The 14184-nt window shown below is 48.4% G+C and overlaps 1 protein-coding gene across 1 annotated transcript; it reads left to right on the plus strand.

Moving 5' to 3' along the window:
* The first annotated feature begins 850 nt into the window (after positions 1-850).
* On the plus strand, positions 851-13744 carry exoc3l2a (exocyst complex component 3-like 2a). Its single transcript, XM_030101699.1, has 13 exons — positions 851-1048; positions 3557-4110; positions 4575-4789; positions 6188-6938; positions 7018-7132; positions 7213-7323; positions 7399-7499; positions 7668-7778; positions 7878-8013; positions 8326-8448; positions 8542-8697; positions 10847-10968; positions 12643-13744. Exons 2-13 carry the CDS (start codon positions 3581-3583, stop codon positions 12959-12961), a joined length of 2790 nt encoding a protein of 929 aa, XP_029957559.1. The 5' UTR covers positions 851-1048; positions 3557-3580; the 3' UTR covers positions 12962-13744.
* Positions 13745-14184: the final 440 nt, after the last annotated feature.

Consider the following 14184-nt stretch of genomic DNA (forward strand, 5'->3'; position numbering starts at 1 on the left):
TACAATGATCGTCATTTTATTGTAGTATTTTGAATTATTTCGTCTAAATATGGAGTGACACTCAGTCCAGGCTTCTGAATATAAAAGCAGACCACATGGGATGAACTGTAATTGAGGATAAGTCTCGTCACACACCATAAATACACACAGAGACCCACATTTTAGGGACGACTACCCCAAACTACAGCTTCATATCGGTCATGTGAGTGTGTGTGATGCCTTGCTTCCAGCAGGACGGGATGTCCTGCGGCGCTCTGCACGCCGGGGGGCAGATGAGAGCCGCACTGCTCATCAGCAGGAACTGTTTACCAGCACCTTGTTGGGCTTGATGCTTCGCCTTGTTATTTTTCTAGAGTGCACAATGCAGCCGTGACCTGTCGGCGTACATTCCCCTCACGCAGCGCGTCCCATCCTTCTCTTGTTTTGTCCTGCTGATGGGCTCTTTGTGGCGGGCGCCGGCGACCTTGAGGCTGCGCTGTAAAGCACAGACAGTATAGCAGCAGCAGCAGCGCCGATCTGTCCACTTAAAGTCTTCCGCTGAGGAAAAATACAGCCAGAGAAAGGAATTTCTACTCAAGGCTGTTGTTTCTGAATCATCCCTAAAGTTCATTTTCAGTTTTATTCAGTCGTGACTCACAGGAAAAAAATGAATTAAACTTACGGAATGTTCTGTACAGATAATATAATTAGGGTCATTAGCAGGGTCTCAAGGGTGCGGGTGTGTGTATGGATGTGTCTGTGTGTTTGTGTGTGTGTGTGTGTAAGGGGGGGTGATGGTTGGGGGGAGGCCGGGTGGCGTAGGAGGGGGAGAAAGGACGGGACGGGCCTTTCCTCAGGAAAACATATCACCTTCCACCACAATAGAGCCCGTCAGGAAACCACAGGCAGCCACATTGCTCTCTTGAGTCACGGAGAGGACTTTCAGACACGCTCTCACACTCACCAGCCTCTCTTCTGCTTGCACACACACTTCCCGGCCCGGCAGCTCGCTCAGCCAGCACACTCCAGGATGACATTGGACTGAAACACAGCGAAGCGCCGTCGTCAGGTGAGCCTCTCCTCCTCTCTCTGCTCCGACGCTTTCATTCCCTCCTCCAGCTCCAGAGTGCGGCTCCCTCAGACCTCGTCGTGTGTGTGTTTAGGATTTTGTCTGCTGGACCTGGTGCCACACATGTGTGGCGACCTCTCAGACAGGATTGAAAGGTGTAAAAGTCGTTGGCACCATCAGTGTTTTGTTGTGTTTCTCAGATGAATTGATCCTAGTCAGACTTTAAATCATATGTGACCTTATTGAAGGCTGCACTTGTTCCATCAAACCATTGTTTTTCTATTTTAGAAACAAAAATAGAAAGTTTGAACAGAAAAATAAACATGAAATTTGAGGAAAAACATGATAGAAATGTGAAATGTCAAGATGCTTTTCCTGGATGCTTCATATTCTCTGGATCTGATGGAACACTGATGTTGACTTTTACACACTGTGGTCTTCTGCCAGTTTAAATTTATGTTTTAATGTTTCATCCTCTTTTTCCTATAGAAAACATACCGGTAAAGTTGATGTATACATTTCAGTTGAGTTTGGTGCAGATTAAAACATTTAAAGTCGTGTTATGGGAAGTTTGTGTCATTTAGGAACCAAAAGAACACTTTATTATTTGAAAGAGACTTTTAAACAAAACAATAAAAATCAGATTAGATTAGTTTAGATTAGAACTGCATTGATCCCTTTGGAAGCCCAATTCAAGTTTGTCCAGAAGAGTGAAATTAATGTAAGATCCTTGTATAAATTAAGATTTCAGTGATCAGTGTAAACATTTTAGACAGAGCGGTTATGTGAACTAATCAACAGTTTAAATTAAAAAAAAAAAGAAAAATACATGATTTACTGAACGAAAGATGTATTTTCCATGTTTTCCACTCATTTTTATTGCCCCGCAGGGAAATTGCAGCTCTTAGACGCCAGCAAAAAATACCAACTGCTTAGCAGGATGTGCAGCAGTTTGCATCCTGAAGTGATCCTGTTTAGTTCATCTCCATGAAATCAGACGTCAGAACAGCCCAGCTGAGAACTTTGATGAAAAAAAAAAAAAAAGAATCAAGATTTTTGAAGTGTGTGTGCGACTGAGGCAGCAGCTTCCTGCTGAAGACAAAGAAAATGAATGTCGACCAAAATATCTGTATTTTTCATTCATAAATAATGCATTTATCGTAAATTTATACAAAGAAACTGACTGATCTGTTGAGGGAACATCTTCACATCCTAATGTTTCCATCACTTTTCGTGGTGTTTGTTGTGTTGTGCACAGAAAGAGAGGGAGGTTTTGCTGTTCTTCATTAATGAGTGACGTTAAATTGAACATAGCTGTGAATCTGAGTGTGTGTGGCTGTGTGCTCACCCTGTCATGAACTGATGACCTTTTGCCCCTCATATTGTGTCGCTACATCAAGTAATTTTATTTCAAAATTGTGAAATTTCCGAATTTCCTGTGTGTGTTCTGTTGATGTGCTGGAAAGCAACACAGTGAAAGAGCTGCAGAGGAAAACGTCTGATTCATTCAGTTCATCGAGCTGAGCTTTGGATGGCAGGACTGTAGATTCATCCATTCATCCCTCACTCTGTCAGCACACTGAAAACCACCTCAACGTGCACGTGTTCATATTAGTGCACGTTGCAGAGAGAAAGATGTTAACCTGTTGATTTTGTGGAAAATGCAGCTCAAAAGTAATGAACATTGAAAGACAATCTTATCACTTCATGGTAAACTTCTGGAAAGAGTCAAACTTTAAAGTGCTTTTGTTCTTTTGTAGATTCAGTTTAATAATTTCAGTAAAATTCTTCTGTCAGAGCCGGCTCGACACGTCTGGGTGCACAGAGCCCCGATGACCACCAGAGGGCCCCCAAGAACAGATGAATATTGGGATTTTTTATTTTTAAATTAAAAGAACATCATAAACATGTTGAAAAAAAAGGTTTTTATTTCTCTCCAAAATGACACAATTTCTGAGAAAATTTGATGAATCCAAATTGATGTTAGAGGCTCAGAGGAGCTTCTCCAAACTCAAACTGATTAAGAATAAACAAAACGGCTACCTCACATCACCAACGGCCCTGGAAAGATCTGGCTTGTCTTTAAAAATCTTTAAAAAAAAAAAGTCTTCTTCCCAGGTCTCTTTCATCGGCAGATCAAACATTAGCGCCTGTGTCGGTGTAATCACTTTTATTTAATCGGGCTTTTTGTGGAGCGCGTGGCAGCGCAGCAATATTTTGAAGACTTATTTCCTCTTTGCTTAGTTAAGTTCCTTACATAACCGGCATGTGAAAGGATGTTTTCCACTCAGGTTACATAAACTGTCAGACGTCTGACGGACTGCCGGAAAAAACAGTCGTCAGCTGTCATTTCAGGAGTCTCACTCGCAGTCACACAGGGTCTCAGGCTTTTCTGTTGAATTGAAAGCTTCCCCCTGGCAGATGGGCTGGCAGCTGCCTCCACTGTTGTGTGAATGGGTGAATGTGAAAGACCATATGAGTGAAATCCATTCACCGTTTGTTTTGCAGTTTGTCAAACCATAAGTTGCAACCATGCCCATTCTGAAGAAGCTCCCGGGACGCTCCAAGAGCTGTCACGAGTTCCCCCGAGTCAACGGAGAGCTGATCCTGCCCCGCCTGGACCTGGACCTCCGGGACTTGAACGACCTGAACGACCTGAACGAGCTGAAGGACATAAACCGGAGCCTGAACCCCTTCGAGGACGTGGACCTGGACGAGGACGAGCGGAACGGGGGCCTGATCATGGGGGAGGTCAGGGGGAACCTCCAGCTCCGGTCCTCCCGAGACGGCGAGGAGGAGGAGAACGAGGTGAACGCGGAGCGGCACGGCGCGGGGAACCCCAAGGGGAGGCCGCTCCGGGGAACCCTGGAGCGCATCTGCGGAGTGTCGCCGCTCAAGACTCTGGGCAAGCTGGGCAAAGGGCTCCGCATCTCGGGACGCAACGTGTGGGGGGGCAGCGCTCCCCACTACAGCCCCGGGGACTCGAACACGCTGCCTGCGGACCGGGGGGAGAAGCGGAAAGGACTGCGCAGGAGTTCGGAGGGAATTATGACCCTGCTCCGGTAAGGAGGGATGGAGGGGAGGAAAGAGGCGCTGCACATGTTTATGTGTTTCTGTCTGTTCAGTCTGAGCCCGATATTCAAGATACTCACTTTAGAACCATAAGTTCGTGGAAACATGAACTTTTCAGTCATCCAGAGAGGTTGAGGTTCTGGCATGAATCAAGTTAAAGCAGCGGAAAGTGTCTCGCTACCTGAGCGGCTCGCCAATCGAACAGTGTGTTTATTTCCTGTTTGGTTATGCAATGTGGAACAGCAACTTGTTGATCTACGGAACCTCCTTTGTTTGTCACTGACATAATGCGTACTCGCTGTGCTCGCTGAATGGGACTATTTTTAACCGTTCTCCGCAGCAGTGTGTGGCATTCCAAACATAGCTCCAAACACACACTCTCACCTCACACACTCTGACTTGCCCGCATTGTGGTTCACGGATCGCCAATCGCGTTGTGTTGTCGCCGCCGCAGCTTCACAGGTCGGCGTAGAGAGGAGCGGCGGGAGAGTCTGCCCTGCGGAGACCTGAGCGCCGTCAGCGAGGCGGAGGCCTCCAGGCGGCCCTCCTTCCTCAGGATCAGTCTGGGCAAGCTGAAGAGGGAATCCATGTCGGACAAGGCTTCCCAGGAGACCGAGGAGGAGAGCGAGGACGAGGAGCCTGTGGTCAAAAAGAGGGAGCCCCTCTCAGGTAACGATCAGCGCCGCCCATAAAATGACAGAGGGGCTGCCGAAAGGTTTAATCACGAAAAATATATGGAACCGTGTTCAAAGAACAATAAACACAAAAACCAAAAACAAGCAGAACATTTTAAAACACATCGGTGACATTCCCTCCTCTGACTCTGCACACTTTCTTCTTCCATCTTTCTGAGTGAACAGCCAGGAACGGATCAAAGTGATCAGTTTTCATACGTCTGTAGCATCATGGAAAGATCTGCCTTTAAAACCACTGAGAACTTGTCAGCTGAACTTTTTCAAAATCCTTCGTTCTAAATTGTTTGTGAGATGTGATTCACCACGTTCGCAGCACCTGGAACGAACCACAGATGAAGGAAGAGTCACTGTACGTTCAGACATTTACATCTTCTCACACTCTAAATGATTTGAACATTTCAGGCACACACTTCTAAACTTGGTCTGACTCCATTAGTAGAGCAGGTCGTCTCGCAATCCCTTATCTGTCGAAGTGTCCTTGAGCAAAACGCTGAACTTTAAGTTGCTCCCAATAAATGAACTCCACAACAATCACCTCTATTCACATGAATGTGAATCACAATGAGAAGTTCTTTAGGGTTTGCCAAAGCAGTTTACTGGACTTCAGTAGAGGTCAAATCTCTTTGTTGCTCAACTTGACCGACCTGTGATCTGCTCCATCCCGAGTTAGAGCCTGGTGAGCTGTTGATTGATTCACCATCCAGTCAGAATGTCCAGTCCTGGTCAGACTTTCAGGTAGATGGCAGTGAACGTTGAAAATCAGGTAACATGAAGTTGTTCACCTTAGTAGACGCCTTTAGTGAAACACAAAGGTCTTACAGTGTCAGTAGAGAGTATCTTTCATCCATTGCATCCTTATCTTTTTACTGTTTTTTTTTCTTGACTTTTTGAAGTTGTAACCTTGTTCAGGTTCATTATGGATAGTTTATGTCTTGGACCAGCTTCTTGAGCTCACGGCACCTCTTCATTTGACTGCTTGCTTATGAGCTGGAGGTGGGAGACTTTACCGTTGCTGGTCCGGCCTCGGCAGTGCTTCCTCTCATTTATTGACTCCCTAATGAGAACGGGAGGTCTCCAGACCCCTGAGTCACTGGGTTCACTCTCCAGCAGACTGTGAAACCAGGAAATGACCAGGCTTCCTGCTATACCCCAGGATCCTTCAGACAGAAGTTCAACCAGGCGTCTGTTTGCAGACTCCACAGGAACCTCGCTATTAGGAGAAGAATGCACAGAATGAGAACCATGTAACCTAGATTTTCATGCACACACATGCACTGAGAACAGATGAGCCCTCCATCCTCTAAGCTGCTGGTCCCCTGTGTCTTGTGACGGTTTGCAAAACAAACTCCTGCTTCCTTCTTGCTCCCCGCAGTTCTGGAGATCCTCCAGCTGGTCAACCACAGGGACCTGCTCCTGGCCGACACACACATCCAGGAGCTGGAGCGCGAGTGTGAGCTGCTGGCTCTGCTGCCAGCCACCTCCACCGCCAGCCTCACCCCTCCCCTGTGCCCCAGCACCCCTCCGGGCATGTTCCCTCTGTCCTCCGTGTCGCTGGATGAGGCGCTCAGCTCCAGCGCCACGCTGGACTCCAGCCGCAGGAAGGCGAAGGACGTGGAGCTCCTGTATGAAGCGCTGCAGAAGGAAATGTGGGACGTGGTGCGCGAGTCCCTCCGTCAGCCCAGCGCCGGCCCCAACCTGGGCCTGGTGGTGCTGGTGATTCAGCAGGAGGAGCACGCCGACGCCGCCTGGGCTCTGAGGGAGGAGACCAAACCCGAGCGAGAGGCGCCGCTGGTGCAGCCCAGCCAGCGTCCGCGGCGGCTGAAGGTCAAATGGAGGCAGGCGGTGGCGGAGGCCGCCGACTGGAGCCTCCCACATCAGATGGACACCCAGGCCGGCCAGCTGGCGTCGTACCTGGAGCGCCTGAGGAGCCGCATGGTGGACGACCTGGACGCGGCCCGGAGGAACGCCGTGTCCATTTACCCGGAGGAGTTCTCCGCCTTCCAGGTGTATGTGGAGAGCTACCATCGAGCCGTGGCCCAGCGTCTCCGGACCATCACCTGCGGCCCGCTGCAGATCACCGACGTCTACTCTCTGCTCGACTGGTTCTACAACATCTACAACAGGTGGGTGACGGCAGGATATTCACAGGATGCTCCAGGAAATAATGCTGTTCTGCTCTAATCATCGATCATTTTCTTTCAGGGACGTTCTGGGAGCCATTGGCACAACTACACCCATCAACTACTCCTCCCTGGAACCGATTGTCCCTCAAGAAACCGTGGATCGACTGGAGCAAGACTGCATCAGTATCGTCAGGGTGAGAAAGCAAGCTCTTCAGCGTTTTGTTAATTTAGAAAGTTGGAAAGACCGGTTTTAATTTTCTGCCGTGACAATTAGGACAAAGTAACAACAGAACTGATTCAAGTCCTGGATGAAGAGGAGAGGCGATGGGCGCAGTCTCTGCACATAGAAGAGTATCAGTCACACCTGGCTCGCTCAGTCATCCAGGTACAACGCAGCCTCGCTGTATTCCCACAGAGTGGGTCAGTTTCTCTTTGACTATCACGTCTTTCTCCCTTCCAGAGGCTGAAGGTGGACTTGGACAGATCCACATCGGTGAATCAGTTTCTAGGAGCAAGAGTCGCTCGCTGTAGTCTCATCGGATTGGCTGACTTTCTGTACAGGTGAGTGTGTGTCAGTGGGTAAATATAGGCCACCGAATCACATCAGTTAGAATCAGCTAACAGTTGAACACTTAACAACTAGCCCAGACTGTAGAGTACCTGTTATATGTTCTTAATTTGGGTTTACACAAAGTTTGGAGGATTCTCATGAACTCTTTCTGTGTCTAGTTTCCAGAGGAAGGTGGAGATGTTTCATGACACTCAAGCAGAGTTTGGAGATCGAGGGGACGGATATGTTTCCAGGACCATATCTCTGGTCAACTGCTGCCCCTCTCTCAGGTAAACAGACGGCAGCGGTGATCCTAATGACCCGAACACGTTGCAAAAGCCCTGTAATGAGCGCTGAGAGCTTCCTGGTGTGCTTTGTGTAACCTGCAGGTCCTTTGTGGAGCGCTGCAGGCAGTGTGACCCACAGGGCAGCGAGGAGTCGGCACAGAGAGCCAACTCCTCTCTGGACAGGATCATCAACCAGTCCGTCAGGGTCCTGACCGACAGGCTGTTCGAGCACATCAGGGTAAGAACAAGGTCACGCTTCATCAAGACACGGACGCTGAGAACTCCCTGATCTGCAGATTCAAATAGTCATTCAGATTCAGAACTGAGAAGGGGGAGGGTCAGTACTGACGATACAACTGAAGTAGAACAGGCAAGTGGTTAAAGCTGATCTATAAACTGATGAATAATCTGGTTATAGAGACAATAACGATTCCACAATCTGAATATCATGGTTAAGAAGTTGTAAAAATTGAAAAAGGTTGCAGGCATAGAACTGTTAGAGCATTAAACTATACTGTACCTAACCGAGCGTGGCTCGCTGTCGTTCCAGCCTTTCTTTGACAAACTGATGAAGAGGAAATGGCTGAACAACACAGAGGCCTTCGAGGCCATCGAAGCCCTCATCAAGCAGCACTTCAAGAAGTTCCGGAGGATGGACTCTCCACCCTACCAGGTAAAAGCACAGCTGTGTGACCCGTCAGATCCAGTGGAACCCACACGTCTGACTGGGTGAAAGCTGATCAGACCCCCCTGCTGTGACCGACAGACGCTGGTGGGCGAGGTGCACCGGCGGGTCCTGGTGGAGTACGTCCGGGCCATCATGCGGGGACGGGTCATCTGCACCTCCTCTAAGATGAGGAAGAGGATGGCTTTCCGTCTGCAGGATGAGGCCAAGCAGCTCAAAGGACTCTTCAAGGATCTGGTGAGTCTGCTTTTCAGACACTAAACACTGGATGCTCCTTCCTTTATCGCCCTCCTCGATCAAGGAAAACACTTTCTGGAGATCTTTTCATCTTAAGTGTCTTTATGAAAAACACAAAGACCTAAATACAGTTAAAGAAAAAACAGATTTATATAAACCAATGTCAATTTATAAGACAAGTTTCTGCAGTATTTTGTGAGGAAAGTGGTTCCATTCTGCTCTGATGGAGCGTTTTAACAACCTCCACATGTTTTTTCTTGGTAAAAGGTGTAAACTTCCTGCAGGGCAGTCCAGACAGACATGTAGATGAAGCGCTCTGACGTGCGTTTGACTCCTCACATCTTTGACATGAACTCTGGACTCTTTGATTATTGGCCTTCCTTTAATGAATTTTACTGTGAGGAGTTCCATTTCAGAATTAAGCTGACGATCCTCAATAATCCAGTATTGACGTTCAGCCTCGATATTAACAAACTGTAAAAAGGGAGGTTTCTCTAACATCACTGGAAGTTCATTCATACTTTTTATTTAAAAGAAAAAGGTGCACCAGTCCCCTGTCTAGTTTTTTTCCAGATGAATAAACCCCTGCTCAGACACTGTTCCCCATTAAAATTCTCTTTTTTCATTCCAGGTGATATTACAGGAGTGATTTCCAGTTAAAACACTTATAATGAAGGTTTCCAACTCTTTGAGATGTGTCACAGTCATCACTTTGAAAATGATGTTATTTTTTAATATAATTCTCAAATTGTCTTTTAACATGTCATTTATGTTTTATCCCCAAAACAAAGGGACACATGAAAAATGTCAAATTCCACTTTACAAATCTGGGATTGATTTTATTGGAGACCTGATTTAAATAAGAAGTTTTGGTTCAAAGTGATAAAGACGTCAGTGATGTGAGAATCCTCCATGTGGGCCACTTCTTGCTCTGCGTGGCGTTAAAGACGGCGAAAAGCACTGAAAGGTGGAGCTGCTTGGTTCTTCGGTGAGCTCAAGCGTCGACTGATCCCAAACTGCTGATTGTTGGAAACGCGGAGCCGGGCCGGCCGGAGTGCGATAGCGCCGAATGCAGCCTGACCCGGGAACTTCCCGGGTCAGGAATAACTCAGACGCTGTTGATACAGGAGGGAGCCGTGAAAAATGGCTGCCGTCAGTGAGATGGAGATGGATGAACCGGGCTTACGTTAGCACTTGCCGGAGGGGGGAAGAGGGCGTAAAACAACGAGGCCTGACAGCGTGGCATTTGCCCCCTTTCTAAGCGCGAGTTCAAACAAGTGTCCGTCACCTCGGCTGACAACAGGAAGCCGCTGTGTTCGGAAGGAACTTCCCGTTCCTGTCAGCTGGCGCGCTTTGATGTGGCTCTGGGACGGCCTTGATGGCCTCTTTTCGCCGAGGAGCCGAGGATGAGGTGTCCGTGGAAACCGGGGTCTCGGAGGGAGAGGGGGGGGGGGGGGGGGGGGGGGGTAGTTTTTAATGGCCGTCTAAAAAAGACTTCGTTATTTTTAGTGAACGCCGAGCCAAAGAATTCAGCTTTCTTTTTCCTGAGAGTTTGAAGAAAAAACAAGACGGAGGGAAAACGGACAAATTCTGTTGTTTTACTTGGGAAATGACCCAGATTTCACATTTAGGAGAAAAACTGAAACTATACACACAGTTATTCAGATGTATAGGATATGTGTTTTTTTTTAAATTATATTTTAAGATCAATTATTAAGTTAAAATCACATTGATGTTCCAATCAGACAAGGAAAAGAAAGTGAAATAGCATAATTCCTGTGAAATGAAAACTAAAATCCAAACTGGGGTCATGAACCTGTTTTGAAGGTTTGAGCAGAAAAAGCTCTTTAAACTCTCTTCAGCTCCACTTCCCACCTCAGGAACTGACCATCAACGTGAAGTGGGAAATGCTGGCGAAACCTGCGTTTCCTCCTCAGGAAGTTTCTCCAGGGTATAAAAAACTCTCGGGGAACTCGGTCTTTGGTGGAATTTCCACCAGTGGAGTCAGCGTCTCGGCCTCCCTGCAGACGCTCTTTCACATTCCCATATATAGTCGTTCCCAGATAACCGATGAAACGCGAGATCCTCCCTCTGGTATTGATCAGTCGAGCTGACGTGACGGTGACCGTCTTTCCTCTGTCCGTTTCAGGAATCCACCTCGTCCTGGTTGGACAGCATCGTCTGCCACCTGGCAGACATCATCCTCCTGGAGGACACGCCCTCCATCCAGATGGAGGTGGCCGTCCTGGTCAAGGAGTTTCCAGATATACGGTAATTATGACCAACGAGACGCTGCCGTCGCTACCGGGAAACAGATCATCTCTGCTCCGGTTCCCCCCCAAAGGCGCCGTATTCTTTCTGCTTACTGCTACACATTCCCCGTGTTGTGTTTGGCTCGGAGCCCGAGCCAGAAAATGTGAGACGATGCGTGGGCTTTTTTTTTGTCACAATGGATCAAAACAAGGAAAAGGGGGCACGGAAACATAACTACATTAACTCTGCTATTTTTGGAGAGCAGCACGGGTCTGTTTTGAGAATGGATGAGGCACAGAGGCCCTGGGGGGGGAGGGGGCGGGGCCTCAGGTGACGGCCGGTGACCTACGAGTCGGCGTGACGCAGAGCCCTCGGAGGGGCAGACAGGAAGCTGCTGCCGAGTACTTCCGGTTCCTGCCACCCTGCAGGAGACAGACTGGTGCCACGCTCGGAATCAAAGGGGGCGAGGTGCGGAGGGGAGCGCCGCGGGCCGGAGCCCGCCGCTCCTCCGCTCCTTTGTTTATCGCGTGGCGTCCCCCCCGCTGGTATTTTAGGAGATCAAAGGCCGGCGGGTCTTCCTTGAGGTTTCATTGAGGAACGGCTCCAAACGGCAGGACATCGCAGTCGGTTTCTTTAAGTGTATCTGAGCAACAGGATGCTGTGTGACGGCCTCACCGTGGTTAACGCTCAACGTGACGAGGTCTGGGTTCAGGTACCGGCTCGGTCTGTGTGTGAGAGCAGCTCAGCTGTTCCTCAGTCTATTGGTTTGGGTCCTGAAGCCCCTGACTCAGGGTTTAGAGGGTGATCCTCTGTAGAGCTTTACACTGTGCCACAGTTCAGCTCCTGAACCAGACCGTGACCCAGCGGTCCAGGATGCTCTCTGCCACACAGTGAGGGAAGGTGTTCAGTGTGGCTGAAGACTCGTGGTGCTAAAAGAGGTGCTGGTGAGCCTGTTTGACCAGGCTGGAGGATTTATTAGACCTCTGATATGAGGATCTCCAGGAATTTGAAGCTGGAGACGTGTTCCAGCTTCAAGAGCCTCATAAAGCCAGTGTGAGAATGTCTCCAACTGTGGGGACAAACCGAGGTCTTGTTGTGAAGTCAGGTTCGGGTCTGGGTTTAGAAAGTCTTAGAAAAAGCCGTGCGCAGCAGAATCTCAGAAGACCACTCAAAATATCAGTAACATTTATAAGAAATAAAAATGTCAAACTGTCTTTCTAATTCGATTTTGTTCTTTGGGTATTTGCTTATTTTCAGCACAGCGTGTCCTTCGCCTGGTAAACGCTGTTAAGCTGCTCAGCTCCACAGGCATTTTCAAGTTTTACTTTATTATTCCGGTTTGATAAAATCATGAATGTGATGAACGTCAGTCCAGAATAGACTGAGTCATGTGATTCAGGCTCATTTCATTTTTAGCTCTTGACCTCCTCTCCTCGTAGTTACCGTCAAACCTCCAAAATCTTTTTTTGGTTTTGGGAAAAATACCAAGCGAGCCTCTTCCCCCCTCAGATATATCCTCTCGATTGTTTGGTCTTAGTTACGTCACGGCGGGTTGTTAATTTTATTTCCAGAAACGAGGGTGAGTCACGGAGATGTGAGCGTTACTCAGAGTCCTGACACCTCTGGATGGCACCAGACAGACCCGATGGTCATTAACCCCCTCCCTCCCCCCGGTATCCTTCCTCCCGGCAGGAAGAAGCACGTCTCCACCCTGCTGAACGTCCGCGGCATGATGAGGCAGACGGAGCGCCAGGAGATCCTCAACGTGGTCAAAGACTTCGAGTGCAGCAGCGCCCTCATGTGCCGGGACCACGCCCTCTTCGCCGACATCCCCATCACCTCGGAGGTGCACTGCATCAGCCTGGGCTTCCTGCGCCTCGCCATGACCGTCTCCAACTGGTTCTCGGAGCACCGGCCGAGGCGGCGCTGCCGGACGGGCGGCAGGAAGGAGGCGGCGCCGCCGCACGCCGAGGCGGCCGAGGACGCCGCCAAGCTCCACCGGGAAGACTAGCCGGCGGACGTAATGACATGTACGCGCACCTTGACCGAAAACAAACTGATTGTACCAGAAATTACCAACCGCGTAGAGAAACTTGACCTCAGGTACTGCTCGTACTGTACATGCTCACCCGTTCACCAACACACACATCTTTAGAGGAAATGTGAAACCGACTGTATTGTAACCACACACTTTGTTTTGTCGTATTTGAAACCGTCTATGCAGGTAAACGAGTCTTATGAAATATCAGCGAAATGTAATTTGTTCATCACCTTTTAGCCTTTTATTCCTCCACATTATCGCAGATGCAAAGCAGGACGACACACAGTGTCTGTTGTCCCACATATATTTGCCATATCCTGCAGTATATAGAGCGTGCACGTGTGCAGCGAGGTTACAGGAAGTTCAGAGGCTTGGAGGCTCAGAGGAGTCGTCAGAACGCTCAAAAAAATTTCACTGGAAAAGAAGAACTGAGGAGACGGGAGACAGTGAAGGACTGAATCCACAGGAAGGCTGTGGCTGGAGCAAGTCGGCTGAGGGGAGCGCTGCGGCGGCGTGTGTGCTCTTTCCTCTCCTGACAGCACTTTGTATGAAGAGATCAGCAGAAGATGTAAAGAAACTGGCATCCTCTCTCCAGGAAATCTAACTTCACATTTAGAGAGAGAGGGATGCTGGGAGAAGCGGAGCTCTGCAGGAGAGCTGGGAGTGTCTGCAGAGGGAAACGTGTTGAACTCTCACTGTGAATTAAATGGATCTGTTGCTGGAAACGTAATAAAAACCCATTGATTGGGCAGACTGAACACATCGAGCTGCTTTCTTGTTGTGAATTGAGTCGGAGTGTGAACGGGGCCTCTGCACATGTTTAGAAAAATTGATTTCCAAACTTGAGCCTGATTTATGAATGAGTGTGTGCTGGACTGACTTTTAGCAGAGATTTCTAGAACTTTATGACCAAAATAACTGGGGAAACGCTGACTGTCTTTGTCCTTATATTACAAAAAGAAAACAATCTAGTGAGTTAGATTTAAGAAGATTATTCTGTCTTTTAAAACTAAAAACGGATAAATCTTTAAAGATTTAAGTGTAATTAATCCCACAATCGTCCTTCACATGCACAGATTTTGGGACGGTCGTGTCTCCATCAGAAGGTTGCATGTTTGATTCCCCATCTCTCTCCGTCCGCATGCCGAAGTGTCCTTGAGCAAGACTTTGTTTTCAGACCCAGAATTCCTCCA

The sequence above is a fragment of the Salarias fasciatus genome, chromosome 10 (genome assembly GCF_902148845.1).
Source record: "Salarias fasciatus chromosome 10, fSalaFa1.1, whole genome shotgun sequence".
In the NCBI taxonomy this organism is placed as follows: domain Eukaryota; kingdom Metazoa; phylum Chordata; class Actinopteri; order Blenniiformes; family Blenniidae; genus Salarias; species Salarias fasciatus.

Coding starts and splice junctions, on each gene's coding strand:
- exoc3l2a (XM_030101699.1), top strand. CDS start 3,581: ATGCCCATTCTGAAGAAGCTCCCGGGACGCTCCAAGAGCTGTCACGAG. Junction 4,790..6,187: donor AAAGAGGGAGCCCCTCTCAG/GTAACGATCAGC, acceptor TGCTCCCCGCAG/TTCTGGAGATCCTCCAGCTG. Junction 6,939..7,017: donor TTCTACAACATCTACAACAG/GTGGGTGACGGC, acceptor ATTTTCTTTCAG/GGACGTTCTGGGAGCCATTG.